We start from the raw sequence: 23,495 nt of genomic DNA on the forward strand, positions 1-23,495 counted from the left end.
GTTCCAGATCCCCAACCTGCAGGTCACATAACTGTGCAACTCGGGCAAATTGCTTTACATCTCCGAGCCTCCGTTTCCACAACAAAACAGGGATAACAACACCCCGCGTGGTTGTTGGCAGGACTACACAGTTAACACAGGCAGAAGCTCCTAGGATGGTGCCTGGCACACAGGAGATATTCGGTGACTGTGAGGCAAATTGGATACCTGGATGAACAAGACAAGCACGTGACCTTCTGAATCCCAAGGATCTTGAACCAAAGGCTGTGGTCAGCCTCAAAATGTACACGACGGGCTCGGAGCCACCACGCTCCCCAGCGGATGGTGCTGAGAGGCACCCTGGAGGTTCACGTTTCCCGGTGTCTATAGGTCAGGTCCGTGCTGCTTACTAATCTAGAGGCCAACCCACTGGCACAAAAAGAGGACAGAGGGGAGCAGGTGAAGGGTGCTCCAATGCCCACCTCCTGCTCTGGCTGGACCCATTGGCCTGGGCGCCTAGCGCCATCTAAGCCAACTGTGGTCAAAGAGACTCAACACCTCCCCTTCTCCCAGGAGCAAGGTGCCAACAGAATCACGTGCATGGGCTCTGAAGATGCTTTCTCATTCTCAACACAAATTGATAAAAGGAAGCTGAGAGTGCCAGGGCAGGTCTCCAAGGCACTGTTCAATGACAGAATCTCCACCCCCATTGGCAAATGCCCATTAATTACTACATCACGCTAAGCCGGGCACTTACAGGGATGCCAGGGAGTGGCCAAACCTCTTTGAGTCTGTGTACGTGTGAAAACTCCCCAAATCAATGCAGTGACTCGACCATCACCGGCATGATGATCGTAAGCTTCAACCCCCCACTTATGGTATCTCTCCCTTTAGGGGAGCAGCTCCTCTAGAGACGAGAAATTAAACCAGAGGTTTCCCGTCAGAAGACAGGGGTCTGGCCAAGCCCAGGTCCCTCTCTGGTTCCAGCCACTGAGGGTGGTCCAGGCCCCAGGTGCTGCGGCTGCTCCAGGAGCCAAGGACCCTTACCTGGTTGGGGGCCTCCGGCGGCATAGGCGATGGCGACTTGGACTGGAAGGCGTCCTGGGAGATGAACCCTGAGTCATGGGAGGACACGCTGGACAGCCTCACAGGCGCCTGCTGGGCCAGGCTGGAGCCGCGGTAGCGGTAGTGGGAGCTGGGCGAGTGCGAGTGGGAGCCGTGGGAGCCGCTGGACCGCGAGTCGCTGCTGTTGACACTGTTCAGGCTGCTGCGGGGGCAGCGGGGGACAGACGACACGGGACGACAGGGGAGAACGACATCACGCAATCAGCCCCCGGCCCCAAGAAGCAGTGCAAACGGCGAGCCATGTTTTCAAAACACCCCATCATTAAACTAACAAACAAAACGGTTTTTCCTGTGAGCAAGGGAGGGAACACCAGCCAGAGAGACTCAGTTCTCCGACGGCACAACCAGGCGTCCTCAGGATGGAGGCCCGTGATTCTAAAGCTCTGCTCTGTCACCGACCACCAAAGCCAGGGGACCCGATGTCCGCGGCATGAAAAGGGCTCATCTCATCTGCTCGCAAAAACTGTGACCCTGAAGCCAAAACAGCTAAGGCTTCAGCATGACCCGGTTGGAACACCCAAGTGCCTCCTTTCGATGGACCATCTGGGTCCAGGAGACCAAAGTCAACCCAGCCAACCATCACTCAGCACCCAGACACTCCTCAAGGAGTCCCCCGTACAGAGTATCAGCAAATCGACTCTCTTCGAGTCCATGTGTTTTACATTTTATTTACAAAGTTGGTGCTTTAATGAATGGCTTGACCCTGAACACAGGTGTTTCTCTGTTAAAATATCTGTGGGCCCGGCAAACAGAACACCAGGCAAGAGGCAGGCAGCTTTCAGGGACTAAAGGTCATCAACCTAAGCTGTTTGCTTCCAGGATGGAACAGTAAACAGGATTTCAGAAAATGACACATGCCCTCTGGTGTTCTGTCTGCGTTCCATTTCCAGGCGTAAAAGATACGTCCTACACTCTGTCTAATCACTCAGATCACGAAACCCAGAAAACTGAACAAAGTCTCGTGGTCCAAACGAGCAGAGCTGACATACAAGAGCAGCTGTAGAAGCATCAGAAGGCGTGAAATAAACAACCCAGCCTGGGATTAGAACGTTTGTGGTTTCTGCTCCTAAACCCGCAAGAAATTCTTGTCAAATTTTGCAAACTCGGACAGCTAATAAGGTAGTCTAGGGCTGCGTGACTGTTCTATACCAGAATTACTTGGTGTGAATGTTCCAACAGGTATAGGGGAGTGTGCTGGAGGTAAATCACTGGGGACATTTGCCAGGGATAATTATCATGATTTTTTGCTTTTCCCCCAGTCAGCCAGAAGAGGGCATTTGGAGACTGACAACAAAGTTCACTGCAATTCCACTGCAGCAAGCTCACAACTGGTGTTGTCCATGGGACATGATTTTCTATGGAAACTAAAACTGTAGAAGGAAAAGATACTCATGCAGCTTTGTTTTATACTCATCGAGATAAAGTTTTCTTGGTTACCAAACAAAAAACATCCTCAGTAAAAAACTTGAGTAGATGTGTCATACACACAAACACACACACAGCCCACAGAGGATGACAAGAAACCAACATCTTCAGGTTGCTGAACGTCAGGATAAGCATCTTAAGTCTGAACTTCCTGCTCCGTGTACACTGCACAAGCTCAAGTATGAAATGAAACACACACACACACACGTGTAGAGAGATATTACCAGACACAGATTCGGCAGATCCATCCTGCTTTTTACCCTCAATGCTAATTCACAGGAAGTGGAAATTCATTTGGCTTTGAAAAGTCAAAGAAAAAGATTAGCAGGTGAAGTGTACCAAGAAAGGAATGATGCACGAGGATCACGGGATGCACCCTCATGGGAAGAGAATAAACTTGGCAGTCAGCAAGCCAAGAATGGGGCTGAACAGAAAACTGCCAGAAAACAGCGTGGCCAATGGCAGAACTATTCCAGTGGATTCTCACTGTGAGTCACTAGGTAACGCTAGTGCTTAACAGAGCAGTGATGGGAGTAGTGGGAGTGGTTAACAGATCAAGAATTCTGTTCACTTTATGAAGCCCTGAGACAAAACTTGGGGGGCAAATGAGGGCAGGAGCCACTGTTACTGCCGTCACTTGTTCTGGCGACAGCAAGATGAGTCTGCACAAGAATCAACCTCTGTTTGCCCTTTTTTTTAGCCCATGTGCTTCTTACTCTGCTAAACAGGGAAGATCCAATGCGAATTCGTAAGATGGGAAAATCCGTACGATGTACACTGAGTGAGAAAGCTGTGGCCACTAGTCCGAGACCTGATGGGATTTTCCTTATGACCCAAAACTAATCCAGAGACTAAAGAGTGAGACCAAAATCATGATGGGATCCTTTCACCTGATCACCATTTCCTGTTTAAAATGAGCCATTTTAGAGCTCAAGACTGACTCTAATGCTCACATTAGCATAAAGAAAAATGCTGTGTCCCCAAAGCAGTGGCCCAGCCGGGCCTCACTTACCTGCAGACACTTGATTTGCGGGACATGGTGGTGCTGGGGGAAGAGGGTGGAGTCTGGTACGACCAACTGTAATCAGAACCTTTCAAGTCCAAAATCACCTAAGGGGATAGAGCCAGGAGGGTAAGCAAGGTGTTGAGAAGCAAACGTTATCTGTCCAGTCTTAACAGCCATCATAACGTGGAAATTCTGCCGTCATCGAGGAGTGGGAATCGAAAAACATGCTGTTAAGATTTTTTTTTTTAATTAAAGAAGCATAGTACCAATCCATCAACGTCACAATCCTTTTTCTGAGACAAGCAAAAATATAATTAATGCGGAGAGGGGAGGAAAACCATGACATAAGTCATGGAAAACCATGACAAAAAAGAAAGAGGAAGATTTACAGTTAGTTACATTAACAATTTATAAGAGCCACTTACACCCAAGGTTAGAATTTGTAGGGTTTTTGCTTACACCACCACATAGACAATAATGGGTTCAGGATGTGTTGATCTTATTACATTACATCTTAGCTACCTGATATTCAGTGGTCACTTGTGCCCTGTTTGACCCTTAAAACCTGACAGAATCAAGAGAAACCAATTCTTTCACAATGACTTCTACATCTGTCTCCCTTACTTGACAAAGAGCTGTTTGAGTACAAGGTCTACCTTCCATTCATACAGTAGGTGCTCAATAAATGTCTACTTACTGAGTGAATGCCTGCAGGCTGTGGTCTGATAAACACAATTTCATAGGATGGAAAATATAAGCTCCCAAATTTGTCTTCCTAGTTGGCTCCCAAGGCAGTGATAAGAATTTTATACAAAAGGCAAAGGCCAGCACATGATTTATCACCTGTTCCCCCAAATAGGTCTCTTCCCACTGGATACAGTGTTAATGTCACATGAACCAAATGAATCAACATTTAAAAAGTCACCTTTTTCATAAGATAAGAGAAATCCTCATGCACTACTTACTTAGAATGGGAGAAATTCAGTGAGAATGATTCACAATGATGACCAAGATACATCACTGTCATGTCCCTAGGAGAGTTTATTTCTAGAGGGTCGGTGAACACATGGTTAACAGCATGGGCTCTGGAAATTGACAGCTTGGTTTAAATCCCAGTTCTACCAGTAACTACCTGATTAAGTGACTTTATCTCTCAGTGCCTCAAGGTCCTCCTCTGTAAAATGGGGTTAATAGTAGAGGAAGTCTATGTAAAGAGCTTAGAGCAGAGCCTGGTACACAGTAGGTGCTGTATAATGACTAGGGAAGATGATTACTAGGCTTCACAATGTAAAACATGAATGTTATTTAAAATGAGATATTGCCACAAGGAACCCTCAGGGCCTTGAACCTTTGTCTCTTCGGCTTTCTCTCCCATGCTTACCCCTTGACTCCTACCTGTTCACTTGAAGAGGGCAGTTTGTGAGGGTCCATGGTCAGGCTTTTCAGATCTTCTGATATGGTCTGCAGGTGAGTTATTTCCCCTAGCATTGAGATTTCTTCTTCCTGAAAGTAATTCACAACCTGTTATGAGTGATTCACTTTATCATCTTGATCCAACTGTTTTTATTAGGGACACTATCTAACACTTTCAGCTTTTCAGAAAAGGCATGCAGGGACTGGTACATCTTTGCTGAAGCCATTACCAGCCCTTTTTTGGAGGAAGTGGAGAGGAAAATGAAATCAGCCATCATCGTGGAGAGACTTGTGCACCTGGGACAGGGGTGAACAAGCCACAGCCAACACGTGGGCCTTCCTTGAAGTGTCTGGGGGCTGGCGGGCCTGCTAGGGTGGTCCGCCTGTGTGTCCTCACGGGCTCCTGCAGCACAGCCCCTCTGCAGGCCACGACCCGCCCTCCCCACCCACGAAGTCACTCAGCTTCAGTGGATGACAACTCTTTGGAGATATTTTGGTCCAGATTTGATAGCCCTTTGTGACAGCACATGTGTGTTCCCTGGAGGTTAACGTCCCCCTTCTTTCTTGTTTTTTCCACCAACTTAATCAAGGGCAAGTGAGGCAGGAACGGGGGACTATGGAAGAAACAGTCATTCACGTTACCAGAGCACCAAGCTGCAGCTGTGGCACCAGGGAAGAATGAAGGAGTCAGGGAAAAGTGCTCAGGGGAAGAACTCAGACTTGGGCGTCTTGCTAGGGTGGAGCAAAGGGAGTTGGGGCACTTCCACCAGCTTCAAGAACACCCACAGCATAAGTTCTCAAGGCCTGCAGCCGATTTCCTTAAAAAATAAGTCTGCATTGACTCACTGAGGCTTCTCCCATATTAACCTCACAGTCACTCCTTGGCATTCAGCTTGGTCAGTGGGTCTCAAAATCAGCTGGAGGACTTGTTTAAAACCCAGATGACTGGGTCCTCACCCCCAGAGTTGTGGATTCAGTAGGGCTGGGTTGGGCCTGAGCATGTACGTTTCTAACCAGTTCCCAGGTGCTGCGGCTGGCCTGGGGACCACACTTTGAGAACCACTCTGCAGGGCCTTCTTGACTTGGGGAGAAAAAGTAAGTGGAACCATCATTAGAACATAGAGTGGGCCGTGCAGCCATCAGCAACTTGCAGACAGCTATTCATCCATAAAAATGACTCCACCATCATGATTCCCGACACACCGCAGCTTCTTAATGCCTCCAGGATAAATAAGGAGGCTCTCCTCCAAACTGGCAGTTCACGCCTTCTGGCACTTTCCACTAACTCACAATCACGGGCCGCAGCATAGAGATGAAGCTGCAGAACCGGCCACGTTCTTCGATCAAAGCCCTCCGGACTGCCTGCTTTTCTGTTTCTTCCAACAGGAGATACTTATCGTTGACGTCTTGGAGCGCGCTGTCCAACTGGGGCTGGATGTCACCTCGCCCTGCAAACGAAACAAAGCCCCAAGCTTGGCTTCCACACTGGGCTCCCATGCTCACCTACCTCCTGAACCAGAGGAAGAATTTCTAAACTCCTTCAGGATGGAGGCTTGGACTCTCCAAGTCCAGCCCCCAGTGAAATGGCACCTGTGTATACAAGTACTCAATAGGTGTGTAATAGGTGTATACAACAAGTACTCAATAGATGCTTTAAACAGAATATTGGAGTGGAGGGGCGGTAGGGGTTATCCAAGCAAACCTGCTCCCAGTTCAGAGGAGGTGGAGGCCTAGAGAAGGGGAGGGGCTGTCCAGGGCCATTCAGGGGGGCGGGCAGAGTCAGGACAGAGCCCACACCGCCTGACCCTCTGACGCTGGACCCCTGCTCCTCCTCCGCGGCTGCCTCAAGCCGAGGGACTGGATTCCACTCGCCTCCTGGGAAGGGGCCTGACCGGTCACCACGTACCCCTCCTTAAGAATGCGAATGCCATAGAGCAGGAGTCCCCAATCCCTGGCCTGTCGGAGGCCTGTTAGGAACCGGGCTGCACAGCAGGAGGTGAGCGGTGGGCGAGCGAGGGAAGCTTCGTGTGTCGCTCCCCACCGCTCCCTCCCCCTCGCTCCCCACCGCTCCCCGCCACTCCCCACCCCTCCCCGTCGCGCCCCGTCCCTCCCCACCGCTCCCTCCCCCTCCCCCTCGCTCCCCACCGCTCCCCGCCACTCCCCACCCCTCCCCGTCGCGCCCTGTCGCGCCCCGTCCCTGCTCCCCGTCCCTACCCGTCGCTCCCCACCGCTCCCTGTCACTCCCCGTCGCGCCCTATTGCTCGCATCACCGCCTGAACCTCCCTCCCCAGACCCCATCCGTGGAAAAATTGTCTTTTATGAAACCGGTCCCTGGTGCCAAAAAGGTTGGGGAGCGCTGCCGTAGAGAACACTAAATGCAATGTGTTATTTGGTTTGAAAAAGTAGAGAGTCAGGGAAAACTGCCTCGTATGTAGGAATATATTCTGTATTTTCTCACAAGCAGATGAGAAAGCTTCATTTGGAAACAGAGGCAGTCAGGCGTCAGGAACATCCAACTAGCAAAAGTCACTGGATTTTTGGCAGGAGTTAAGTCCTAAGCTAGCAGAAAAGGGGACTATCATGGGCAGTCAAAGGTCACCCTCGAAACCGCCTTAGGTGGCATTCAAGTACAGTCCGTGCCCCGTATGTGGAGCCCTCACTAGTCAGGTGAGCACACACGTATGCTGGGTACAGCAATACACAGTGTTTAATTCCACGCTGGAGCGATTTTATCCAACAATTACGTTACGTGAGAATTTGCTCTGAGAAGTTTCGCTGTACTTTCAAGGTGACCCACTCACCCATTCCTCCACTCAGTCATCGGTCACCATCTCCCATCCTCCCCACCCCCCCATAATTCTACCCGTTCTTCCAGTTTCTCTACCATGGTCACTGTTTCCATTACTTCCGCCAGGATGCCAGAGAGCCACCCTCACACATTACCTGGCCCCTGAGTCACAGGTTTCACAAGTTTTTAGTGGACAAGACACCTGTCAAAGCGTCCTCCCATTCTCTCAGCGGACTTGCAGGGAAGCAAGGGCTCCCTCTTGACACAGGCCTCATGGAGGGTGGGCGGGTGGGTACACCTCCAGCCCCATGAGATTGGGAGTTTTCTCTATTTTTTTTTTTTGGCCACGCGGCACACTGCAGTCAGGGATCTTAGTTCCCCGACCAGGGATCGAACCCAGGCCCTCAGCAGTGAAAGCATGGAGCCCTGACCACTGGACCACCAGGGAATTCCCCAGCATTTTAAAATAGAGGAAACTCTGGGAATTCCCTGGAGGTCCAGTGGTCAGGGCTCCATGCTTTCACTGCGGAGGGCCCGGGGCTCGATCCCTGGTCGGGGATCTAACATCCTGCAAGCCCTGCGGCACAGCCAAAAAAAAATTTTTTTTAAATAAATAAAATGCTGTCTTGCGCGGATGAATCCATATACACCAAATGTGTACATGATACAAGCCCTCTGGTAATGAAACTCCCTGTGCCTCTGCAACCTGCCAAACAGCCGGGCCCTGCAGGTGAGGCCACACGGTTGCAGCTGCTCCAGAGGCCTCCTTGTAAGCCTCTCAGCCTCTCCAAGGATGCTCCAACTAAGGAACCACGGAGGGCTGCAGACCAAGTCAGCGTGTTCTTAACTCCAGAGGAGGGAGGTCTGATGATGGTAGCAATTTCTTTCAGTACCAACTTATAAGAAATTGGGGAGGTATCTTTACGTCCTTTCACAAGTTATAAGGCACACACCTATCTGTAATTAATGACACTGACTTTTAAAAATACACTGACAGGGCTTCCCTGGGGGCGCAGTGGTTGAGAGTCCGCCTGCCGATGTAGGGGACACGGGTTCGTGTCCTGGTCCGGGAAGATCCCACATGCCGCAGAGTGGCTGGGCCCGTGAGCCATGGCCACTGAGCCTGCACGTCCAGGGCCTGTGCTCTGCAATGGGAGAGGCTGCAACAGTGAGAGGCCCGCGTACCACAAAAAAAAAAAAAAAAAAAAAAAAAATACACTGACATAGGAAAGCAAAGTGACTAGAACCAAGTGTTACCTAATCTAATCTGGTAAATATAAACTTAAATTATTCTATGATTAGTCAAGTTATTTTCAATGTGTATTATGTTATAACTAAAGGACTTCCAAATTGTAGTATTCTAAAATAAGTATAGGGCTTCCCTGGTGGTGCTGTGGTTGAGAGTCCGCCTGCTGATTCAGGGGACACGGGTTTGTGCCCCGGTCCGGGAAGATCCCACATGCCACGGAGCGGCTGGGCCCGTGAGCCATGGCCACTGAGCCTGCGGGTCCGGAGCCTGTGCTCCGCAACGGGAGAGGCCACAACAGTGAGAGGCCCGCGTACCGCAAAAAAAATAAATAACTAAAATAAAATAAAATAAAATAAGTATAATCTATAAAGACTGCTATAATTATAGAGAGTACATTTCCATGTGGGATATATCATAACCTAAAAACACAATCTTTATTTCTTAAATTCACTAACAACATGTAATTACATTTATAAAAAAACTTTTTTTAATAAAGAAATTATTCCATGTCTCTGTTGGATGTACTGGTTTTAAGATACAGTCATCTTTCTAGGTCCACAAATTCAGAGTTGTATTGGCACTGACTTAATATACAAAAACCTGTTCATTTCCCTCCCATCAGCAATGTGAGGAGAGCCACTGCTGATGACCTCAGTACAGGTCCTGGCCATGCCAGCTCCCACATGGACCTGACTCTGTCACCTATTTCACCTTTGCTACTGCCACCCTCACTGTGCCACCTTGATCTCTCACCTGGACAGCTCCATCAGCCCCTAATAGGCCACCCTGATTGCACTGAGACCAGCTCGCCCAGAACAGCCCCAAACTCCTTTCAAAATGCAAATCTTATCACTTTTCAGTAGCTCCCACTGCTTTCAAGAAAAGTCTAATGTCCTTAACATGGCCTGTCCTGCAAGGCATGCGTGGGTCATCTTCTTAGACCACCCTCTGCCTCTCCTCCTCCCCTCCCCTGTCCACTTCCCAGGCACTTCTCCAGGGTCTGGCTCCATACCTACACATCCACTCTCCCTCCCCACCTGTCTAGCACCTGTTCATCCTGCAGGGCCCGGTTCTTCACGAAAGCCCTCCTTGAACTCTTTCACCAGACTAAATTCTCTTACTTGATTCTCAGAAGTTCCTTATACATACCCTTCACGACACTCCTCCCAATTCTAATTTTATCTTTATTTCTCCAGTTCTTTGATTGATGGCAGTCTCCCCTACGGATCAGGAAGCCCCACGAGGACAGAAACCACAAATATTTTTGCTCAGTGCTGTACCTTCTCTGTCAGCACACCTGCTTGTAAGGCAGGTACTCAAATATTTGCGAATGAACGAGGCACTGATACAATAGCCTGATCTGAGTTTGCTCACTGGCTCAACCATCATGCCCTTAAATGGCCTAACAATGGAAAATGAGCAAATTCCAGGGCTGTCCATCAGCCAAAAGAAGAGAGGAGGTGCCTTAAACATGCTTTCCAGACAAAATTCCTGAGCAAAGCATTGCTTGTGACCTTCTCTGGAAAATCTAAGTCAACTCAGTCTCGAGAATTTTTTTTTTCCCCTGCTGGTTTCCAGGTCTTGGTTGGATTCATGCTGGAGAACTCCGCTAAACAACAGCCAGCAGCCCCTTACTCCCTGCACAGGGGAAGTCATATGATTATTCTCTTTACAAAAAATGCTCCTGGGGCAAAGTACTATTAATGGGCACCATGTCATGGGCCAAAGCAGCACCCCTAAAGGAGAAAAGATATGATTTTTTTTAAAGTAGATAGAGGTCACAAAGCTTTCTGGAATGAAATCAAGATCCCATATTTTCCCAACATTTACATTTTAATTTTCCTTAATCTACATACACATAAACGTTCAACGCAGGAATTAACACCCCCATTTGGCAGAGGGGGAAACTGAGACTGAGGGAACTAGGGTGGCTTGCAAGTCCCTGAGTGAGGAATGGGCGCAGGCAGATGCAACCCTCCGTCCTTCTCATTCAGAAGCCCACATTCTTTGTAGCTTCAAGCTCACAGCAAACATAAATCCTGGGAACAAGGCGGAAGGGGCTAAACATTCTACATAGTAACAGCCTGATCAAAAAGCCAGTCAAGTGATTAGCGTTATCTGGAACCTCCCAGCCTCTTCCTACACGCACTGCAGCCCATACCTGAGCCTCGTGGCTGAACCAAGCCAGATGCAGGCAAAGGGCTTTCCAACAGGCAAGAACCAACCCAAGACACACTGGGCCAAGCTCACCATCAGGAACACATCCGAAGTCCTCTTTGCCCCCAGACAGACGTATGGAGAAGCCATTGGAACCCCACAAAATGACTTCCATCTGCCCCTGACACACTCATGCAAATACCGTATTTCATCTGAAGACGCCCACTTTTTCACGTTTATACCTTACAAATTAAGATGTCTTACAGTCAGTGGGGATGTCATCGTGTAATCGGCATTTTTTTTCATCATTCAGAAAATAATAGTGCATCTTACAACTGATGGCATCTGAAGTCAGTGGAATACGGGACATAAATACTGAAACATGGGGGTACAGTTTCAGAAATAGACATGCAAGGTGATGCTAGAGATTAGAATTTGGAGTGAAAAATTCTCTTTTTCCACCAAAAGGTGGCTATCCTTATTATGGCTACATATATCATCTTCTACTCTTAATATCCTGCAGCGGTTTTTGATCGATTCCCCAAAGCAAAACCAACCAGAAATCAAAAGAGAGAGAGATTTGATCAGATAAGATTGGAAGCTTTTGGACTTAACCATTTTTTTTTTTCTTTTGACGTAAACATTTTCAAACAAACTCAATTTCTGTTATTCTTTCAACAGGCTGTGCCTCAGTTTTCACTCATCTGTTAAATATTAAAAAACAGTACCGGGTTCACATGGTTGTTGTAAGACCAACCAAATGGACTCATTCACTAGAGCATTCAGCAGAACAGCCAGCAGGTGGTCAGCGCTTGGGAAGTGGCGGGTGCCGTCGGCAGCCGCGCAGCGTCTCTGAAGTCCTCCTTCTAACCCGGGGCACCGCAGCAGGGGACAGCGTGCCTCCGTAACGATAAAATGCGACAAAAACTCCGAAGCGGCGCACTCCAGTGAATCCATCAGCGTGCCTGGCGAGGGCACAGGAGCTCTGTGCCCACCCCCACCCCACCCTGCATCCTACGGAGCTCTCCACCGGGACGCTCACTGGCTTCCTTTATAATAAGTCAGCAGCTGTAAGCACCGTGCCTTCCTGAGTTCTGTGAGCCCTTATAACAAATTGTCAAACCTGAGGGGGTTCACGTGAGAGCCTAAACTTGAGATGGGCTGGACGGAGGGGTGGGGAGCCTGCGGACCCCGCTTGTGGCTGGTGAATCTTGAAGAGGAGGAAGTCTTGTGGGACTGAGTCCTTAGCTAAGCCAACGCTGGTAGTTAGTATCTGAACTGATGTGACTTGCAGGACACCCTGTTGGTGTCAGGGGACTGACGTTAGAACATAAAGGCCTCCGCCATCCTGGGGACGGCTTGAAGGCAGAGGCTCCTTCTGCTTCCATGGCTGCCAAGGGGCTGTAGCCCAGAGGAGGCACTTTCTATCTACCTCCTGAATGAGCCAAGATGCGCGCTTGCCTCACAGGGCTCCTCTGCGGCGGTCACTGGGGATGCATGAATGAAAGAGAGGCGCCGGAAGTGAAGCAATAAACCCCCTGAAAACTGAATGGCTTGCAACTCAAGAAAGGCAGGACTACACCCCGGCCATCCAGTCCTGCACCCGCACCACCGGCTCAGCGTTCTCGGGGTAAATCAAAACCACGTTGCGCAAGGAATCGATATTTCAAGCACGTCGTCCTTTTTGTCCTCGGGCAAAATTAACACCGAGAAAAGCACTGGGCTCCTGCTGGGGGCTCTCCCTGCCCGCCCCCCCCCCACTGTAAATGCATCTTCCCAGCTTCTAAATGCAGCCACAGGGAAGCCAGGCGCTCCACACCTTGACAACAGTCACGTCACGCACAGGGATGTTTCAGGGCATCTGTTTCCGCTCCCGCAATCAGCCGTCTGCAGCCAGAGTCACAAGCAAGGCACTTGATGAGCTGCGTCGGGGCAAGGCTTTCCCAGAGACCGCTCTGTGAAGGAAGGGAGCTCGTAGCTCTGGGCCTCGGGGGGATCTGTTTGGTCTGTTTTTACCTAGAATTCCCTGGTGTGAAGTATGACGAATGAGTCCCCTGGCCTCCGAGGACTACAAGCTTTCATCTCAAAATGCAACAGTCCCTTTCAGGAACTTCTTGGGTTAGATTCCAACATCTCTATTGACTGCAGTTAGGTACAGCATTCCAAATGCCACCCGGGGTCTAAAACGTGAAGTCTGACCACTGCTGCTTGTACTAAGATAGAAGGAGTCAGGCTGCTTTTCGTTATGCTTTTCCCCCATCGGCCCGTTAGCACAGGCTGGCAGGGTCGGCTGCATCACCCACTGACCTCTCCCTTCTCTCTCCTTGCTCTGCTGACTGCTTCACCTGGCATTTCTAGGGCCAGAACCTTATGTCAGGCTGTGGTTCTCTAACACTGACTCATTAAAAAGCCCATTTCACACAGGTTGCCCCATTTAGTAAAACTGTACCCATTCAATTATTTCCTGCATAATTAAATGTGTGCACTCCTATAACACCTTTCCCAAGCCTAGAGTGAAGCGGTGACTCGATAATCTTCCCTGCTGTGTTATGTGCAGTTGCATCTAAATATCCAGAAAGACCGCAAGGCTACATACAAGTGGTCAAGCAACCCCTGGAGGTCTAAGTGATCACCCGTCTGCAATTACAGTCACCGCCTTGACCTCAGAAGGAACTTTTCCAGCTTTAGCTCCAATAGAGAACAATCATTGGTTTGGGCTCAAAGTACCCTTTTCCCAATCGCACTGGTGTGGTGATCCAGCCCCCTCCAGGGATGCCCACTGGAGGTGAGCAGGAAGTGGGGAAGACGCCTGGAATCATGGACCAGCTCTTTTCACCACCTCACGTCAGCATTCAAAAAGGACCGTTGTTATTTTCGGTTGTCCCTTTGCAGACAGCTGACACGCATCACGGGAGGTGGTCGGAGAAAACATCCAGAGGAGATTTCTGGGGGTCGCTGCCTTCTTCCAGGGCTGGGTCTTGCAACCTAGATCACCGGCAATACAGGGCGGGCCACCCTTGGCTCCATGCTGACTCCAGGGGCCCAGGAGGTCCTGGGGGCATGACAATTCCTGACCACTCCTGGAGGCACACCCACGACAGACGGGGTTAACCGCTGAGAGGGTCTCTGTGCAGGGCCACACCACCTCCTGAGCAGTCTGCTTCTTCTCCACCTCCCTAACTCGGCCGTGGGAACGGAGCAAAGAAGCCTCTGCACTGTGCCAGGCGAGAAAGTCAGCTGACCCATGAACCGATAACCCAGACTTCAGATTTTTGGGTGGGAGTTCCCTCTGGGCAAAAAGAGGGCTCCCAGGGCTACTCCTTTTCAAAAACCAAAGGGGGAGTGGATGGAGGTGGCTGAGACATGCTCAGTTTTCACCACTGAGGCAGGGAGAGTGATCCACTCGTTGACTGCAGTTTCTGGGGCATCCCGAGAGTGTTTTTTGCCAGTTTTGTAAGCACAGAAGAAATGGGTGAGGAAATGCAAACATTCACCCTGATGCAGCCAGGGGCCACGGAAACCACTGCGCCAGTGGAAAGGATTCAGCATTGCACAGGCTTTTTGCTTTCTCCGCATGGAAGAAAAGAAGGGTGATGGGTGGAGAAGTTGAGTCCAGTATGGGGTCTGATCAGAAATGGGGCCGAGTGATAGAACCATCCGGAGGCAGGTAGCTGAGGCTGACACAGGGTGTCACTGTGGTTCTCAGTCCACCCAAGGTGGAACTGGCAGTCTCCCCAAAAGCTGACTTGGGGTATCACCCGCACTCCCCCTCTGCAGCATGGTCACCCTTCCCATGGTTCTGGTGCTCCCGTCTAAGTGGTGATGGCTCACACTGTCCCCTCTACCCTGAACAGCCCTTGTCCTATTCTCCACCAGCTGACCCCTCTTCATCTTCCTCATCACCCACCCACACCAAGCGTACATGGGTTCCTTGCGCCTTGCCCAGCTGCTACACCTTCTGCTTACACTCATCACGGTGCTGAGCTCACCAGATTAAACTACAGTTGACCCTTGAATAACACGGGTTTGAACACGGGTCCACTTATGTATGGATCTTTTTCAATAAATATGGAATTGGCTTCCAAATCCACAGGTTCCGCATCCGTGGATTCAACCAACCGTGGATCGTGCACTATGTTCACAATCCTTGGCTGAATTCGCAGATGCGGAACCGTGGATATGGAGGGCGGACTATAGGACTTGAGCATCTCATAGTCTGAGGCAGGTCCTGGAACCAATGCCCCTCGGATACCGAGGAACGACTATAATTGGTTTCCTTCCACTAGAGTCTCGATTCCTGGAGGGAGCAGTGTATCCCTGGCTCAGTACACTTTATTGAGTTGTAAATTTCTCCCCTGTGGAGGCCCCCAGTCATTGCTTATGCAAGATTCAAGGGAAATACTTTTAACTGACGGAGGGAAAGTTCTGTATATACGTATTATTTTCTTCTTTTGTTAAACCAGGACATTTTAACTACCATGAAACTTTGTTAAAATACAGATCTCCAGGTTCAAACATGATTTAAAACTTGTAAACTAAAATTTATGAGGGCTTCAAGCCACACAGCTTTCTGAAGCTTCTACGCCCAAGTTCACTGCTATCATCATATGTCACTGTGGCTTAGCCCTGTGAACGGGCCCCTGAAAGACAGAGAACTAGAGGGGGCTGCAGAGATTCTCCCTAAGATGAGCAGAATCTAAGTCACAAAAGGCTGCGTGGTTCCTTTCCTCAGCCCTAATCCTACTGTCCGTCACTTAAAACAAATAGCATGCCCCATTTACTCCAGACTCATGCCAGGCTTTCAAGCAAACTTTCTAGTAAAACGCTGTGTCCTCAAATAGGCCACATACTGTATGATTCCCTTTTTAAGAAATGTCCAGAATAGGCAAATCCATAGAGACAGAAAGCAGATGAACAGTTGTCACGGGCTGGGGGTGGGAGAATGGGGCACGACAGCTTTAAAAGGAAAGGGATTTCTTTCTGGGGTGATGAAAACGTTCCGAAATTAGACAGTAGTGATGGTTGCAGAGCATTGAGAATGCACTAGAGCCACTGAAATGTACACTTTAAAATGGTTAAAACAGTGCATTTTATGTTATATGAATTTTATCACGATAAGCAAAAGAATGGCTGTGTCTTACCTTCCTCCCAAAGGTGCACTAAAAACTGTTCAAGCTGTCTCAGAACCACAACACTGAGGACTGGAGAGGATTATCACCTTTAAAAGGTGGGGGACAATGGGCTACCCTGGTGGCGCAGTGGTTGAGAGTCCGCCTGCCGATGCAGGGGACGCGGGTTCGTGCCCCGGTCCGGGAAGATCCCACATGCCACAGAGCGGCTGGGCCCATGAGCCATGGCCGCTAAGCCTGCGCGTCCGGAGCCTGTGCTCCGCAACGGGAAAGGCCACAACAGTGAGAGGCCCGTATATCGCAAAAAAATTAAAACTAAAATAAAATAAAATAAAACTTTAAAAAAAAAAAAAAGGTGGGGGACACGATCCCAACATCAACGTGACGGGAGGGAGGCAGAACTGTGTCCCCCGCGACAGCTGGTCATCCCAGCCCCACCTGTCAGAGGGGACCTGTGTGGTTCAGGCTCTTCGTAGACGACAGAATCCGCCACAAAAACCTCTTTGGAGCTGCTCAGTGCAAAGGCTCAGAGAACACTTGGGCACACTCAGCAAGATAAGCTACACGGACGGCTCACAGACAGACCTTTCCGAGACACAGGGACAGCCACAAGACACCGAAAGCGACTTGAGGTTTTTAGTAGCGTTGTCACCCACAGAATGAGGGTCAATTTTCAGTCAAGAAGAATCATTTTGATTACTGAATTTGAAGATCTGATACCTTTGTAATGAAGCATTCCACAAACTCTGCTGAAATAAGAAATACTTTCGATATTTTAAAAATAAATGGTTGGTTTTGAAAAAACTATATGGTCCTGGGGGGACAAAGTTAAAGATATGTGGCAAGCTTAATACAACCAAATCCGATTTGGGAATTTTTTTGAGGAGTTATTTAGCATAACTTTCCACGTTTTGTTTGTGATATAAATACACACATATACACCTAGATATGTATGTATAGTTATATTTATTCCCTGTGGAAAGGAGGGTTTAAGTCACTCTGTATTTCTTTTTTCCATGAGTCTAATGCTGAATTATGAGGATGCAAAGACTCTTAGAATGTTGAGCTAACCCATTAAAGGGCCAGACTTCAAAGAAAGAAAATGATTGATTGAAACACACACACACACAGAGTTTTCTTAAAGTTATGGAAGATTAAGTAGGTACCATTGATTGTTCTGAACTGGCAGGAAAACTGGGGCAACTAGCATAGGTCTGGACAACCACGGAAAGCCCACAGTAAGGACCACACCGTGACCAGCCACCAGAGATTCAGGATGACAGACTTACCCAGAGCGTCCACTGGCAGGGGGGGGGCGTGCGGTGAGAAAGTGCAGGATACACAATTGACACAAAAAGGAAAATAATAAAGTCAAACTGGTATTCGAGCAGCAGTCTTACCTTTCTTTCATGTGTTAAAACAGTCCGTGGCTTGCCACCGAATTTTACATTGGGGCGATTAAACCCACATCCACCAAGAGCTGCAAATCCAAGTTCCCTTCCTTGACTTGCTAATAGTCTTTCCTTCCCATCTAAACAGACTTCCTAGTTAGTAATCAGCACCCCTAGAGAATGCAGCAAGGTTTTTCCTTAAAAAGAGAAATGAAGACTATATTCCTGTAAGAAGCCAATTAAGATGCTTTAACAAGAGCTTTCAAGTGTAATTTATTGTAACTTGAAAAGTAACTAGGGAAACCAGGATCGAAAGTTCAAGCTGGGGTGAAAGTGAAAATTTTTTAAATTTTTAAAAATTTAAAGAACTTAAAATTTTCATATAATAGCAAATAATATGCTAATATGGGACTCTGGGAGTCTGTTTATTAGGTTTATAATATTAGCTTTGCAGCCTCTGGTGAAAACAACTATTTCAACGTCAGGTTCAAGGGTTAACATATTAAAATGTTCCAGTTCCCTCCCTCAAAATCTCTGATAAACTTTTAGTAGTTACAGATGGAAACAGAAGGCTTTACCATAATTAATTTTTTAATTAAAATTAATAATAATATGGGAGTTAACTAAATGAGAAATTAGGCTTACCGACTGTACAGTAAGGTGGCAGAAGTGGACAAACAGCATAAAATGTTTCCCACTTCTGATCTTCTCTTACTTCCCCCAGTTGGGTTACAACCAGCTATAGGACCTCAAGGGTCATGCGCTGACGTCAAGCAGCAGGGCTCGATGAGGGCTCAAGAGATGTGCCACTCAGAACCTGGGGCTTCCGGGTCAGCCCCACACCTCCTCCCCACCCTCCTGGCTGCCTCTGTCTTGTCCCCCTGACCACTCAACGAGGAGGCTCTGCCCCATGCACTGACCCTGGGCGCTGGCCTGGAACTTCTCAGAGGGCGGGGACCATTCCTCCAGCCCCCAACTCCCTGCCTAGTTTTTACGCCCGGTAGGTGTTCAATAGCCTGCCTTCCACAAAAATAGGTACATTCACCCACAGTTGGAGCACATGTCAAGTTGTTTTAAAATGATTTTAAGATAAAGTCTAATCAAACCCAAAAAACCATTAAGAGTTTTTTGACAGTGATATTGAAGTACCTTTAGAGTACAAATTACCCTTCTATAGTATAGTAAAAAAGAGTCAAGCAAAGAATGTGGTAAAAGGTGATACAGCTGCAGAGTGAAAGTTAAGGTAAATTAGTCACACACAAAAATAACACCCCATATGTGCCTGCCTAGGTCAGAGGGAAGTGCCAGAACCATGCTTAAATGTATAAACGCATTTCAACTTTGAAAAGGAGAGTCAGAAGATATTTTTAGATCAAAGATCACAGTTTTGGAAAAAGGAGTGGCGGAAAGCTGTTTGATGACCTTCTGAAAACATACTTAAGAGGAAGTGATTATTGAACTGTATAAACCAGATTCAGTTCTATCAGGACAAAAAAAAAAATGTATCCAAAGCACTGGATAAATCTCAGAAGGAACTACCAACACTTTACAAGTCAAGAGTCTAGGAAGCTACCACTTGAGCACTTGAGGGAGATGAAACCGACAGAGAGGCATTTAGGCAAAAAGGGACACTGCAGCTAACCAGACCCCAAAATAACTGGGAGTCTCAAATAACCAGATTTCTTCCAGCCCTTAGCTTGTACTGTTTCCATTCTCAGGCCATACTGCTTCTAGGAGAGTACTTCATTAACATTCACTCAGAATGATAACTCTGGTGCCTCCTAGAAAGCTCCATTCAGCCCAGAAATATACAAATGTGAGTTTTAAAAGGCACTTACATATTTTAGAAAAATTTTTTTTTATAAAGGAAAGAAACAAAAACTGTTTTCTGGTTGTTCACTGGAGTATCTAGAAAATCATCCAGAACATTCTAAGCTACTGATCTGACTTGGCATAAGAACACCATCACTGCTACCTTGTCTGGAAAGGATATGGTGCCCAAGACCATCAGATATACGACTGGGGCTGAAAAGATGGATGCTTCAGAAACCCCTGATCACAGCCTCTACTGTCTCAGCCTTCAGGCCCAAGTGCCCCCAAGAAACCTCACAACTAAAAGCCAATTATTCCCGAGTCCCAGGACCAGAAGCATCCCCTCATGTTATACAGTCCGGCACCTCCATGTATCCTGAATCTTTCTAACCCGCGCCTTAATGGGAAGCTCGTTATCCTCTCTAGGCAGCCTAAGCAGAGCTGGGCAAGTCTAATTACCAGCAACTTCCTTTTGTGTTGCACTGCAATCAACCTATCAGGCATCCCCTGTAGGTCCAAATTCTGCTAATTGGACAATGCCAGTGACTTTGAGTGACATATGAAGACTGTTTCAGCCTCCATGTAGAATTCAGATAAAAGGATTATCACTGCAGCCAAGAACTTAAGGCCTCTGAAAACTCTGGAAGAGAGAAAGGAAAACCACTACTTTTTCTTACCTCAACCTTTTCACCAAATTCCTAAACCTTTTCCAAGCCACAGATCTTCCTTGGACACTGGCTCCAAACTCATTAATCTCTCCTATTGCAAAGCTGGCATGTTGTCAACTAGGTAGAGTTCAGCTCCAAATTTTTACCATCCTGTTCTTTTATGGAACCTCAGATTCAATGTAATATGGTGGCAGTTTTATTTACCTTTACCTTTAGACTCACTAAAATGTTACTGGCCACAAACCCTATTCCACTTGTCGAATGCTAGCTCTCAGGCACCTGAGTTAGATAGAACATAAACTGCAGAAGCACCAAGACCAGGAAAACACATCCAAAAGAAACAAATGGGGCCAATACTAACAGAAAACCTGATCGTGGGTGAATATCCTGCCGTCTTTATCTTGAAATGGTCTCCTGGTTATTATAAGAACTGGGGGGACATTTTTCAGAAATGCCAAAGCTTGAAAACTTTGTCCTGTCCTCGACCCTCTTCTACCAAAGAATCCCATCTCTCCAGATGTTTCTTTTAATTCCAAATGAGAACTGCCTGCTTAGGAAAGAGGAAATTTGGTTTTGGGGATTTCTACCTAAAAAAGTTGTCTCAAACAAACACTCAATACTACCCACCCACAGAGCATCCTGATGGCGGGGGGGAAACCCATTTTATCAATTGTGATGCAGCAAATTCCAAATCGTGGTATCAAGAAGAATTAGTCTAGAGGGAATGCCACCCGCTCAAGTTCGAGAGAGTCCCTACATCTTGTTAGGTCTTAGTAAAATGTTACGAATGCTTTCAAAGTGGATGGAGCTAGGTTTTTCTCTTAAAACTCCCAGTTCAAGCCGGAAGAGCAAAGTTGGGTCATGGATCTGATAATTAACTGGTTTGCAAATGACAATCAGCTGGGGGGGAGGAGGGGCACCTTGCACCAGCAGTCTCATGTTCCTTATCCAGCTCCCACCCTCATGAACACCATGAAAAATCTCCCTACACAGCAATGATTCCCGGCTCCCACTGCAGCCTTTTCTAACATTCTCACGAGACTTAATAAAGGGTTTCAGAGATTATAGGTTGTGAAGGATAGAGGAGAAAATGACATAATTTCTGCAATAATTACTATACAACATTTGCAAAGAGGCTTTTATGCATTATTCCAAGGCTTCCAGGAAATTTATAGGTCTCATCACAATGCACAATAAGCATGGAAACTGTCAAATTTTGGAGACCAGGTGGGGGAAAGAAATGAGTCAAGTACAACTTTGCAAGGGTCTCAAATGAATAGATATTCTGCACTTGGGGACTTCAGTTCAGATAGATTCTATTAGCTCCTATCTGTTCACAGGACCATTACATGTAAGGCAGTCTGACTGAAGACTTTCCACTTCAAAGAAAAATCAAGCACGTGCTCATTTTCCCCAAGTAACACATTAACAGCAGAATTTGCAGAATTACCTTTTTTTGCTTTCTTCTGCAGTTTCAGTGTATCCGAGGACTTCTTTTTTATCTCTTGGCGAGCTTTTTTATATTCTAAGAGAAAGCAGAATATTGAATAATTTTACCACTTAGCTCAACAGAAAACACTTTAGCAACAGCCACTACTTTCATCACCAAACGCATAAACTATGACATGCAATAAATAGCTTTATTGGATTACGAAATGATAAAAATCTCATGAGGACATTTTACAGCAAAGGGGCTATGAACACGAAAACCAACAAAATGCACTGGGGTCTTTCCCTACAGTATACATTCATACCAGCTTTGAGGAAACATGGTACCCGGGAACATTTTAATAAAAAATTTTAAATTCACAATTTCTCAGCTTAGCTTAAGTATCAGGAAATATTTTCAGTATTATCTACTTTCCCAAGGCCCAAATCCACAGTGCTTCATTCCAAAAAGAACCCACGTGGCAAGATGCCGGCCAGATGTTACAATTCAGAAAAGAGCCCCTCAGACTACAGCAGGAGAAACTAGACCACATGGAAGAGAACTGGGAAAGGCCCAGCTGCCTTACTGTCACATTAGTACCAAGGCCAGACACTGTGGACACGGAGGTGGGGCAGCCCACGTGACTCACATCCCCACCGGCCACTTCCTCTTCCCCCACCAGCCTACACCCACCCTGGACTTTTCCATTTCTGTTGTTGGCATCTCCGTCACCCAGGCACGAACATCTGAAATGACAGTCACCTCTGATACTTCTCTCCTTTGCTACCCTCATCAACTAATCGCCAACTGGACCAGCTCCCACAAAGCCATCCCCGACCTTTCCCTCCCACCAGCCCTGAGCCTATCAGAGCAGGGCTCTCCCTTACATGCTCTTGGTAGCACCTATGAGTCAACTCTTTCCGGCTTCATCCCCTCAGATCTACCCACCCGCTTTCCCTCCACCACACTTACTGCAGGTTGTATGATCCGTGGAGCAAGGTCTCCTGCCCCTTCCGCACCACCAGCACCCCACCCTTCGGCTCCAGGAAGACTGACAGGGGTGGCGTCTGCCTGGACCATTCTGTCCCCAGACCTAGCACATGAGGTACTGAGACCCACTGGTTGAAGGTTAGCTTACATCATTAAAAGTTTGGTTTTCACAATGTGCTGAAATGCCCTAAGTGCATCTCTGGCATTTAACGCTGCTGCTACAAATCACTTTTAATTCAGCTGATCACAATTAATGTCACAGAGTGCGATCAGGCTACCCACTGAGTGATGCTTCATGCCCAAAACCCAGCACTGAGTCCTGCAATGGGATCACTTTTGACCCCTCATCCTCCAACACTGAGATGTCCACAGCAGCAGCGGGGAAAGAGCAGGTCCTCAGGGTGACATCAATGAACCCAGCAGAGGCACAGGCAGCAGCCGGCAACATGCCACCTGACACTAATATGCATCAGCCGCCTTGCCCAGTACCTTTTGCATGGTCTTTATCCAGCTGGTTGGCCACTTTCTTCCATTCTTCCATCTGCTCTTGAAGTGGGTTTATCAGACAATCGATTAAAGCACTTGTACCAAAGGAGAAAGAAAAGGAGACATTAAACAGACACATTCTGTTGTCAAGGTTTACACTCAGCTGTCAAAACGTACCTGAATCACAATTACCTGAAGCAAGACAAGGCAGCACACTAAACCCAAGTTCACATCCAAATCCCCCAATTTCACAGTAACCGTGTCCTCAGGAGGCTTTTCAATGACTGCTAAGAAGCTGTACACGTGACTGGTGGGCATGACCTCTTCTCACGGCCCCTTTTTCCATTCCCACACTCTATTAACAAGCCATGCTGCAGATCAGTGGGGTCACACCTCTGGGTGCACAAGGGAACCAGCTGGAGAGCTTTTAAAAGGTGAGGACACCTGG

General features: G+C 47.7%; 1 protein-coding gene across 10 annotated transcripts in view; it reads right to left on the minus strand.

Moving 5' to 3' along the window:
* The window catches only part of MTSS1 (MTSS I-BAR domain containing 1), a 161,368-nt gene that overhangs the window by 8,019 nt on the left and 129,854 nt on the right, over positions 1–23,495 (minus strand). For 6 of the 10 annotated variants that reach the window (XM_079722205.1, XM_079722212.1, XM_079722209.1 and 3 more), the window contains exons 5-10: positions 23,051–23,142; positions 21,593–21,667; positions 6,239–6,396; positions 4,931–5,038; positions 3,542–3,639; positions 1,027–1,246 (exon numbers count right to left, since the gene is read on the minus strand). In XM_079722205.1, coding sequence (XP_079578331.1) covers positions 1,027–1,246; positions 3,542–3,639; positions 4,931–5,038; positions 6,239–6,396; positions 21,593–21,667; positions 23,051–23,142 — 751 coding nt within the window. Of the gene's footprint in view, positions 1–1,026; positions 1,247–3,541; positions 3,640–4,930; positions 5,039–6,238; positions 6,397–17,560; positions 17,573–21,592; positions 21,668–23,050; positions 23,143–23,495 lie in introns of all 10 variants that reach the window. The other 4 variants (XM_079722213.1, XM_079722207.1, XM_079722211.1 and 1 more) reach the window with 2 other exon arrangements.

The sequence above is a fragment of the Hyperoodon ampullatus genome (genome assembly GCF_949752795.1).
Source record: "Hyperoodon ampullatus genome assembly, chromosome: 17".
NCBI classification, from domain to species: Eukaryota; Metazoa; Chordata; class Mammalia; order Artiodactyla; family Ziphiidae; genus Hyperoodon; species Hyperoodon ampullatus.